The sequence below is a fragment of the Schistocerca americana genome, chromosome 6 (assembly GCF_021461395.2).
Source record: "Schistocerca americana isolate TAMUIC-IGC-003095 chromosome 6, iqSchAmer2.1, whole genome shotgun sequence".
In the NCBI taxonomy this organism is placed as follows: domain Eukaryota; kingdom Metazoa; phylum Arthropoda; class Insecta; order Orthoptera; family Acrididae; genus Schistocerca; species Schistocerca americana.
This window is the reverse complement of record NC_060124.1, coordinates 333,014,479-333,026,471: the sequence shown is the minus strand read 5'-3', so window position 1 is coordinate 333,026,471 and position 11,993 is coordinate 333,014,479. Positions and strand designations below refer to the sequence as shown.

General features: G+C 42.5%; 1 protein-coding gene across 1 annotated transcript in view; it reads left to right on the top strand.

Annotated features, from left to right (window-relative positions):
* The first annotated feature begins 6,559 nt into the window (after nucleotides 1–6,559).
* LOC124619408 (dolichyl-diphosphooligosaccharide--protein glycosyltransferase 48 kDa subunit) overlaps nucleotides 6,560–11,993 on the top strand; it is a 42,148-nt gene continuing 36,714 nt past the window's right edge. Inside the window, exons 1-3 of the mRNA XM_047145766.1 lie at nucleotides 6,560–6,753; nucleotides 10,500–10,664; nucleotides 11,215–11,351. Coding sequence (XP_047001722.1) covers nucleotides 6,582–6,753; nucleotides 10,500–10,664; nucleotides 11,215–11,351 — 474 coding nt within the window. The 5' untranslated portion in view covers nucleotides 6,560–6,581. The remainder of the gene's footprint in view (nucleotides 6,754–10,499; nucleotides 10,665–11,214; nucleotides 11,352–11,993) is intronic.

Below are 11,993 nucleotides of genomic sequence, written 5' to 3'. Positions count from 1 at the left end.
TGTTTGTTACCTCTAGCGTTTCTCTGTGTGTGCATAATGAATTTTAGAATAGCAGATACATACCAGTCGTCTATGGAGTCCATTGTCGAACAGAGGGAATACAGAGATAGAAACAAGAAGGCAGCTACTCATAATTCTTTAATAGACAAATTACGAGCGGTTGACCCTACAGTAAACAAGGAAGTTATAATTTTAAAAAAGTCGTTGCTGACTGTTTATCGCAAAGAGCTATGTGTTGATGTTGGGGACTTGCTAGCATACTTTCACTTAGTTCTGTCATATACCAGAATCTTATGTAACACTGTAGCAAAAAAGAGTAGACCATTTTTGCTCTAAAGAAGAGTACAGTATGAATATTGTATTCAGCTGATAATAGAAGAAACAGTGCCTTCATAACAAGAGTGATTTTGAGGTGAACTGTAGAATTCACTACCACAGTATTAGAAGTAAAACTTTTCAGAGAAACTTTGAATCCCTGTCTACAATTAAGAATGGAGTTTTATGTTCTGGTGTAAAAGTCTTTAATAGGTTGCTGTAAGACCTCAGGCAGGTAGAAACAGATTAAACCGTAGATCATTTCGAAAACATCTAAAACTGTAAAAATATTATCTGTAACTTTGTTAGAAATGAGGTACAATACTTTATTGCTTTCGTGAAATCATCCTTCAAGACAGGGTAAATAACTTTGCACGTGTTGGGTATGATTTCACTCAGTGCTTGTTTCGAAGTTGCAGTAGCAAATTCTAGGTTCTTGTAGCTCTTTGAGTTGACTTGAATCAGAACGTCGCCATCAGCCGCTGCTGTGGAGAAAATGATATCAAACGCAAGTATTTTGCCGTATTATACGAGGAGTTACGAGCGTCATAAATAATTATACGTTTCCAAATCCATCCGAAAATAATTAAACCACTCGTCGAATTCTCCCTACAACACGTAAAGTAAATTTATATGCCGAAACTGCCTACGCTTAAGCCCAGTCCACACGCAACGATCTGTCTGCGCAGACATCGGCGCAGATATCTGTACATGCAAAAGATCGCTGCAAATGTGGTGTGTTCACACGACACAAACTCCAATCTACTACTCGCCCGCCATCTGTCGGTGTAGAAAAGAAATATCAGTGGCAAGCGATTACGCTCCCCGTAAACGTCAAAAATTTAACTCAGTTATTTTTAAATACAGAAATGGAGGAAGTTCTGTTGTGGTCTGTGTTCGCAACTTGTGTTGCAAAAAACATTCAGACCAACCGCAGGAAACAGAGAAAGCGGTAAAAATGGTGTAGACAGTGGCTGCTAAAGCGAAAACAGTTTTCTCACGTAAATTTACTGCGAGAGTTGCAGGGCGAACCCAACGACTGGCGAAATTATTTGCGGATGGCTGTCGAAACTTATAATTATCTCTTAAAGCTTGTAACCCCTCATATTATGAGAGAAAATACTTGTATGAGAAGGGCAATTTCTCCTCATGAACGGCTGGCGGTAACATTAAGCTTCCTAGCAACAGGAAGGAGCTACAATGATTTGAAATTTTCAACTGCAATATCGAAACAAGCGTTGGGTGAAATAATACCCAGCACATGTGAAGCTACACTCCTGGAAATTGAAATAAGAACACCGTGAATTCATTGTCCCAGGAAGGGGAAACTTTATTGACACATTCCTGGGGTCAGATACATCACATGATCACACTGACAGAACCACAGGCACATAGACACAGGCAACAGAGCATGCACAATGTCGGCACTAGTACAGTGTATATCCACCTTTCGCAGCAATGCAGGCTGCTATTCTCCCATGGAGACGATCGTAGAGATGCTGGATGTAGTCCTGTGGAACGGCTTGCCATGCCATTTCCACCTGGCGCCTCAGTTGGACCAGCGTTCGTGCTGGACGTGCAGACCGCGTGAGACGACGCTTCATCCAGTCCCAAACATGCTCAATGGGGGACAGATCCGGAGATCTTGCTGGCCAGGGTAGTTGACTTACACCTTCTAGAGCACGTTGGTTGGCACGGGATACATGCGGACGTGCATTGTCCTGTTGGAACAGCAAGTTCCCTTGCCGGTCTAGGAATGGTAGAACGATGGGTTCGATGACGGTTTGGATGTACCGTGCACTATTCAGTGTCCCCTCGACGATCACCAGTGGTGTACGGCCAGTGTAGGAGATCACTCCCCACACCATGATGCCGGGTGTTGGCCCTGTGTGCCTCGGTCGTATGCAGTCCTGATTGTGGCGCTCACCTGCACGGCGCCAAACACGCATACGACCATCATTGGCACCAAGGCAGAAGCGACTCTCATCGCTGAAGACGACACGTCTCCATTCGTCCCTCCATTCACGCCTGTCGCGACACCACTGGAGGCAGGCGGCACGATGTTAGGGCGTGAGCGGAAGACGGCCTAACGGTGTGCGGGACCGTAGCCCAGCTTCATGGAGACGGTTGCGAATGGTCCTCGCCGATACCCCAGGAGCAACAGCGTCCCTAATTTGCTGGGAAGTGGCGGTGCGGTCCCCTACGGCACTGCGTAGGATCCTACGGTCTTCTACATCTACATCTACATCTATACTCCGCGAGCCACCTTACGGTGTGTGGCGGAGGGTACTTATTGTACCACTATCTGATCCCCCCTTCCCTGTTCCATTCACGAATTGTGCGTGGGAAGAACGACTGCTTGTAAGTCTCCGTATTTGCTCTAATTTCTCGGATCTTTTCGTTGTGATCATTACGCGAGATATATGTGGGCGGTAGTAATATGTTGCCCATCTCTTCCCGGAATGTGCTCTCTCGTAATTTCGATAATAAACCTCTCCGTATTGCGTAACGCCTTTCTTGAAGTGTCCGCCACTGGAGCTTGTTCAGCATCTCCGTAACGCTCTCGCGCTGACTAAATGTCCCCATGACGAATCGCGCTGCTTTTCGCTGGATCATGTCTATCTCTTCTATTAATCCAACCTGGTAAGGGTCCCATACTGATGAGCAATACTCAAGAATCGGACGAACAAGCGTTTTGTAAGCTACTTCTTTCGTCGATGAGTCACATTTTCTTAGAATTCTTCCTATGAATCTCAACCTGGCGCCTGCTTTTCCCACTATTTGTTTTATGTGATCATTCCACTTCAGATCGCTCCGGATAGTAACTCCTAAGTATTTTACGGTCGTTACCGCTTCCAATGATTTACCACCTATGGCATAATCGTACTGGAATGGATTTCTGCCCCTATGTATGCGCATTATATTACATTTATCTACGTTTAGGGAAAGCTGCCAGCTGTCGCACCATGCATTAATCCTCTGCAGGTCCTCCTGGAGTACGTACGAGTCTTCTGATGTTGCTACTTTCTTGTAGACAACCGTGTCATCTGCAAATAGCCTCACGGAGCTACCGATGTTGTCAACTAAGTCATTTATGTATATTGTAAACAATAAAGGTCCTATCACGCTTCCCTGCGGTACTCCTGAAATTACCTCTACATCTGCAGATTTTGAACCGTTAAGACTGACATGTTGTGTTCTTTCTTCTAGGAAATCCTGAATCCAATCACAAACCTGGTCCGATATTCCGTAAGCTCGTATTTTTTTCACTAAACGTAAGTGCGGAACCGTATCAAATGCCTTCCTGAAGTCCAGGAATACGGCATCAATCTGCTCGCCAGTGTCTACGGCACTGCGAATTTCTTGGGCAAATAGGGCGAGTTGAGTTTCACATGATCTCTGTTTGCGGAATCCATGTTGGTTATGATGAAGGAGATTTGTATTATCTAAGAACGTCATAATACGAGAACACAAAACATGTTCCATTATTCTACAACAGATTGACGTAAGCGAAATAGGCCTATAATTATTCGCATCTGATTTATGACCCTTCTTGAAAATGGGAACGACCTGCGCTTTCTTCCAGTCGCTAGGTACTTTACGTTCTTCCAGCGATCTACGATAAATTGCTGATAGAAAGGGGGCAAGTTCTTTAGCATAATCACTGTAGAATCTTAAGGGTATCTCGTCTGGTCCGGATGCTTTTCCGCTACTAAGTGATAGCAGTTGTTTTTCAATTCCGATATCGTTTATTTCAATATTTTCCATTTTGGCGTCCGTGCGACGGCTGAAGTCAGGGACCGTGTTACGATTTTCCGCAGTGAAACAGTTTCGGAACACTGAATTCAGTATTTCTGCCTTTCTTCGGTCGTCCTCTGTTTCGGTGCCATTGTGGTCAACGAGTGACTGAATAGGGGATTTAGATCCGCTTACCGATTTTACATATGACCAAAACTTTTTAGGGTTCTTGTTTAGATTGTTTGCCAATGTTTTATGTTCGAATTCGTTGAATGCTTCTCTCATTGCTCTCTTTACGCTCTTTTTCGCTTCGTTCAGCTTTTCCTTATCAGCTATGATTCGACTACTCTTAAACCTATGATGAAGCTTTCTTTGTTTCCGTAGTACCTTTCGTACATGATTGTTATACCACGGTGGATCTTTCCCCTCGCTTTGGACCTTAGTTGGTACGAACTTATCTAAGGCGTACTGGACGATGTTCCTGAATTTTTTCCATTTTTGTTCCACATCCTCTTCCTCAGAAATGAACGTTTGATGGTGGTCACTCAGATATTCTGCGATTTGTGCCCTATCACTCTTGTTAAGCAAATATATTTTCCTTCCTTTCTTGGCATTTCTTATTACACTTGTAGTCATTGATGCAACCACTGACTTATGATCACTGATACCCTCTTCTACATTCACGGAGTCGAAAAGTTCCGGTCTATTTGTTGCTATGAGGTCTAAAACGTTAGCTTCACGAGTTGGTTCTCTAACTATCTGCTCGAAGTAATTCTCGGACAAGGCAGTCAGGATAATGTCACAAGAGTCTCTGTCCCTGGCTCCAGTTCTGATTGTGTGACTATCCCATTCTATACCTGGTAGATTGAAGTCTCCCCCTATTACAATAGTATGATCACGAAACTTCTTCACGACGTTCTGCAGGTTCTCTCTGAGGCGCTCAACTACTACGGTTGCTGATGCATCCGTGCTGATGCATCCGTGCGTCGCTGCGGTCCGGTCCCAGGTCGACGGGCACGTGCACCTTCCGCCGACCACTGGCGACAACATCGATGTACTGTGGAGACCTCACGCCCCACGTGTTGAGCAATTCGGCGGTACGTCCATCCGGCCTCCCGCATGCCCACTATACGCCCTCGCTCGAAGTCCGTCAACTGCACATACGGTTCACGTCCACGCTGTCGCGGCATGCTACCAGTGTTAAAGACTGCGATGGAGCTCCGTATGCCACGGCAAACTGGCTGACACTGACGGCGGCGGTGCACAAATGCTGCGCAGCTAGCGCCATTCGACGGCCAACACCGTGGTTCCTGGTGTGTCCGCTGTGCCGTGCGTGTGATCATTGCTTGTACAGCCCTCTCGCAGTGTCCGGAGCAAGTATGGTGGGTCTGACACACCGGTGTCAATGTGTTCTTTTTTCCATTTCCAGGAGTATATTTACGCTGTCCTGAAGGATGAGTTCATGAAGGCAAGTCAAGTAAATTAAGTCTGCCAAGTTACAGATAATATTTTTGGTGTTGTAGACGTGTTTGAAAAACAGTAGGCCTATATTATTGGAGATTATATACCTACATAGCCAATGAGCTATGGCTTACTTTGTTTCTGAGTAGGCATTTTCAGTTCGCTACTGTGTAGAAGCAACCTGTTACAAACTTTTGTTACAGGATACAAAACTCCACTCTGAATTCTAGACAGAGTTAGCACCGAATTTTTATTATTATTACTGTTTCTCTGTTTGCCGAGGTGTAAACTGCCCGCAATTTTTCAATTAGAGCATTGTACGCTGCTGTCTTTTTGTCTCGGTCACTATATTCTTTACTTTTAATCTTACACAAACATGGGTGGTTTCTATATATTTCAATGAATTCACTTACAAACTCTCGAGAAGACTGACGAGTATCAGCCATTTTAATGACCTGTGCGTACAAATACTGAGCAAACAGCTGTTTCGCCCCAGATTTGCGGCGATCTCCTGTTCACACGCTCCAACTTGTCTGCGCAGATGTAGTTTGAACCCACAGATTTGAGAGGCTTCGCTCAAACCTCAACTCCAACTTCCAGGTTTGCGCACACCTTAGGTTGGTGCAAATCTTCTGTCCACACGCAACGATCTGTCTGCGCAGATGTTATGTGCGCGGATATTTGCGCAGACAGATCGTTGCGTGTGGACGGGCCTTTAAGCAGCCATGCCTAGACAATTTTGATCGGTCTTTCTGTTTCTTGCATTTTGTTTGCAGTGGTTTTACAACGCAAGTTGTAAACGAAGACCATAGCAGAATTTCCTCTATTTATAAAGAAATGAAATAAAGTTTGAGATTACGAGAACTTAGTTGCTTGGCTCTGTGATTTCTTTTCTACGCTGATAAATAGTGGGCGAACAGTAGATTGGGACTTGTGTCGTGTGAACACAGCACATTTGTAGGTATCTGTTGGATGCGCAGACATCGTTGCGGGTAGTCGGGCCGGGAGAACCACGTGTCGCAAACACGCTGAAGTAGTATTATCTTTGCTGCGTGCAGTAGACGTGTATGTTGTGGTTGTGTAGCAGTTCCACAAGGATGGGCGGTAGACTTCTTAACCTGTTAATTATTGGCGCGTCGGCTTTATTTGCCTACGCAAATGCTGGCGGGGAAACTCTTGTGCTGTTGGATAATCTTGCAATAAAGGAAACACATTCTATGTTCTTTAAATCATTGCAGGGTGAGTTAACCGGCATCGTCAGTATTATATCTGTCTGATCACGCCTGAAAGGCGAAAATGTATGAGATTGGGAGAAATATTACGTACAGGTACTTCAGGAGTCTGGAAATTTATAAATTTTAGTTGCGTTAGGAAAGAGGACACATTTTAGTCTCAATATGAAATGCGCTGTAAATGCAGTGTATATAAAGAAGCCGATGCGATACAGAGCCAGTACGTAAGATGTTTTCATGAGGATCTTGGTTCTTGGATCGTAGGATCCATTATTCTTGCCTTGTCATATTCAATCACTTTACGTGGGACACGTACCATAGTCATAGCTGTCACAAATTGCAGGAAATGTTGCAGCAAGATTAAACTTAAAATTGACACTTGTGAAACTAGATATACACACAGTTCGTTTAAAGTATGTGGATCAGTTCATGAATGGGATGACAACTCTTCATTCTACGCCCTCATAGTACGAACTGCGGAAACAGTCTTTTTGTGCAAAAAGGGCATAAATAATTGCTTTTTTGTTGTGCGTACAGACATGCAACCATTCCATCACTTTTTTATATTAGTTCTGTATTTTAAAAATTCAGATGGGAGATCATATCAGAGTGTTTTTATACTGTGCCTGTCTGACACCAGTGTGGTTTTTCTGGTGACTGCTCAAAACTTGTGAGCAATGCTTGCATTTATCAAACTTGGTATCTTGGCTCCCTAATCCTGAATCGATAGAGTTTGAAAGCTTTTAAGCAATTAATTTTTTTGTGTCCAGCTACCATACAGATTACTTAATATTATGCATATTGTCTAGGCCTAATGGCATTGTCTGGGACTTATTCTCACTAAAAGTTGCACTTCTGTACCGTTTTATTATTCTTGTTGTATATAATGATATGATAAAAATTCAAAGACCAGTTTTTGCACCAGTGTACTTGTCACATGAGCTATCATTATTAGCATTTTTTTTCCCATTGTGAATGTAAACTGCAAGAACAGTTAGACTGTAATCATTCACTATCTGTGGTTTAAATTTGTGCTGCATGTAATGAGTGACATCACTGCTGTTCAGCAGTGATAAAATGGACACATTTGGAAGGAATAAGGTCTATCATGCCCTGGAGAACATTGTTTCATTAGCCTGGCTGGGGCAGCCAAAATGTTGGGCAGCCAGCTGACAATCGGTAGTGACAGATCAGCTCAGCAAGAAGGATGTGGAAGATACAATAATTGTTTACCCTTTGTCTTCTAGAAATGCAAAGCCACAGTATACAGGCTCATTTTGCTATAATAATTATTTTTCCATGATTATAAGTTCACTTACATGGGTGTTGTATACAGAAAACGTTGTGCATTACCTGTTTTTAAGCAATCAGTTTTGAATGAAAAAGTCTCAATGAAAGTTTATGGATACCTGAGAGAAGCCCCATGTCAAACAACGGAGTACTGATGCCATACATCATTGTTGGAAATGAGGCATTTGGTATTTCTGAAAATTTAATACGTCCTTATCGAGGAATGAGTACAACAAATAAAAAAAGAATCTGTATCAACTGTCTCGGGCTAGGTGGTTTAGGTCCATAGAATGCTTGTTTGGCATTCTACCAGATAAGTGGAGAAATTTTGTTTACCTGGTGGATATTCGAGAACAGTTTGCAATTGACATTATCAAAGCAAGCTGTGTTTTGCATAATTATGTGTGAGAAATATCATTTAAGATTCTACAGACATTAGATGCAATGGGCTTTCTCTCATCTCTCAGGCTTCTACTGTATCAGGAACATCACACGATGCAAGTGGTTCACTCTTCCCCAATTGACCTGGTAATTCACAACAGTCACGTTCAAATTTAACTTGCTCATTTGACCTGTCCTGTGGTCATCTTCCAGTCCTTCAGCATGGCAGTCACTCATTAAAACTCTCACAACAAAGTATATCATGGTGTGTAGTGACTTCATGAACTTTATACAAGGGAGTTATATCGGTGCTATTGCAGAAATTTTTGATTGCTAACATTCAAGACATATTAATTGACATTCACAACTCCGGAATGATCGTAAAATTTATGTGGACACTGAGCCACTTTGGTTTATTGGGAAAGAAACTTACTGCACAGGAGAAAAGACCTGAACTTTGAGTACCAAGCACAGAACTACAGTTGAAATGAAATGTCTTGTGGTGAGGGCCTCCCAGCGGGTAGACCTGATCGCCTAGTGCAAGTGTTTTGAGGTGACGCCACTTCAGCGACTTGAGCGTTGATGAGGATGATGATGATGATGATGATTACACAAACATCCAGTTCCTGAGTGGAGAGAATCTCCAACCCAGCCGGGAATTGAACCCGGGCCCCCCGGCATGACAATCTGGCATGCTGTCCATTCAGCTATGGTGGCAGGCAGAACTACAGTTGCAACTGTGACATCAAATTTTGAAAGCCAGGGAAATGTAATGGCAGGCTACCGCAACTCTCAGCAAGCCGAGGGTGGTCAAGGGGACCACCAGGTCACGGAACATTTCTTTCCAAGCCTCTCGAAAAGATGTATTTGTAATGTGCTGCCTACATTTTGGCCATACCAGACTTACCAACAAGTTCCTTTCATGGTAAGAGGACTTACCCATTGCGCCTGTGGTAGTCCTCTGATAGTACATATTCCCACACAAGCCATGAACCTGTCTACCTTCCTGTCCAGGCACTTGACGACAATGGGGTAGCAGCTCAAAATTTTGTACATTTCCTGAGGGGAAAATGGCTATTACAACACAGTTTAATGCACCTAAATGTTATATTCAGTGGTGGGTGTAGAAGGAGCACCTCCCACTGTGGCCTGTGCCCTGAAAGGCCTCAGACTACCTTCTCCTCCTGCGTTGTCATGTGTTTTTAAATTATTATTTACTATTTATCTAACAGTTTAAGATAATTACCTCTCTAGCCCATACAAATCTTCATTTCGTCACTCAACTCTAGTCGTACTGAGTCTGATGAGCTGCTTAGTGTGTACTTTGATTATGTTGATGTGGGACGATTGAAAAGTGCACTTCCCTCCACAAATATCTGCTGTGGGGAGTCTCCCGGTGGGGCTTCTTCCACACTGACATTCGTTACCCATGACCAGCTACTGTTTTAAGTGGCCTGGTTTCATCTCATTTTTAGCCATCTGCCTTAAGATACTATCACACAAATTTTCAACCACAAAAACCAGGCCAGAAGGCTCTGAAGGGGACCATTTTTGTTTTTCTCATTTTACGCGAATTCCCAGTGGAACAAGGGACTATTACCCTTTCAAACCTGAAATAATAATAATAAAAAATAACTCTTCTCTTTCTCTTTGTCTTGTGTACAGAAACCATTCTTTCCAGCATAGTGCTCTAGTCTCTCTCTCTCTCTCTCTCTCTCTCTCTCTCTCTCTCGGAGGCCGGGGAGGGGGGTTGGGGCTTGGGGGTGGGGGGTGTATGTACTTGCACTACAGAGAGATGGATGGCTCGGAAACTAGTTAAGTTTTTGCCCTGTACATGTGTCTGTGCACCACTTGTCAGTCTATAGGTGAGTGTTTGCCTTTTCTCATTTTTGTTGATTTGCTGTAAGTTCTGCCTATGCCATTAGAAAAGTGGTAAACATAGCATTAAACATGCACCATATTCTAAGTTTAATTCAAGTAACTGAATCATTTTAATTTGTATATTTGAGCACGAAATTGTGTGTTGAAATTGACATAAATGTTTCCCTCTCATTTTTCTCTAATCTGTTTTTTTCTCCACAGAACGTGGGTACACTTTAACATTCAAGTCAGCCGATGATGCTGGATTGGTCTTGTCAAAGTATGGGGAATTTCTGTATAAGCACTTGATTATCTTTGCACCCTCTGTTGAGGAATTTGGTGGATCACTAAGTGTTGAATCAATAACTGAATTCATAGATGGTGGGGGTAAGTATTTTTTTTTTTTTACAAAACTGACTCTTTTATGTTACAACATACCTAAAGAAGAGAATGCACTTTCATGTGTTCTCAATGTGTGATTATCATCGTAGAAAAAATAAGCAAGAACCAGCTCTTATGATCACAATAGTATCAGGTCATAAGTCATTTTTGCTGTGAAGGCCTTGTATTCCAATTTTAAGATTATTTTGAGGTCTGGTTTTGATCATTTACATATCTGGTATTACCAGGCCTGTTTCATAATAAAATCAGTAGTAGTTCTGTACTGTACATTTCCTGAGGGTAAATGTGATTCATGCCAACTGAATTCTTAATTTAATGTTTAAAACCTAAGCAGATGCGAATTACGATCTTTCATCAGCTGTGCATATTTATCTATTGTGCTTCTGTCAGTGGCCACTGATTAATGATTGTTTTTCATGACTTTATCATTTTCCATTGTTATTAATCTCTGGCAATATTTACTAAATTTGCGTACAGTATGAAAGTGATTCAGTGTTAGTGTGATGAACAACTTAATGTGGATCTTCATTTCTAGGAAATGTATTGGTGGCTGGCAGTTCCAGTTCTGGGGATGTGCTAAGGGAGTTGGCCTCAGAGGTGGGCTTTGAGATGGATGAGGAGGGTGCTTCTGTCATCGACCACCTCAACTATGATGTCAATGACCAGGGAAAGGTGAGAGCTGTGTTACAATCTACAGTCATGTGGGGATGAGCACAGCAATCCCTGCTGTTGATGCACAGTTCCTGAAATGGGAAAAATTATTTCAGGAACATAGTTTCGATGTTCTGAAGTAATTGGGACTTCAGGTATCAAACACAAAAAGGAAGCTTGATGACAAGTCAGCCCTGCACCACATCATGCATTTATACATATAATCTAAGCAACAGATACCATGTGATAAAGGATTTTCTCACTGAGTGAAGGAATTTGTCAGATAACAGTAAGGCAGGATTTGGATTAGGAACTTCAAATCCTTTAGGATCCAATGTTTATGGTATAGAAAAAAATTACAAGAGTTACCAGGAGTTACTGACTTATTATCTATTTCATTGGAAATAGTAGTGCACTCTTCGTACTAGACATTGTATGGTGCTGAAGACTGATGAGCTGTTCAGGACCTCCGTGGGTAACTACCTCATCCAAGGAAGTTTGAGTACACATTATGTCATATGGGTAATTCAGTGACTGACAATATTATGAAAAGGATAGATTGCTACTCACCCTAAAGATGACAGTGAGTTGCAGGCAGCTGCAATGAAAATACTGTTACACATTAAGCTTCTGACCAAAGCCTCCTTCAGGAAGAAAACACAC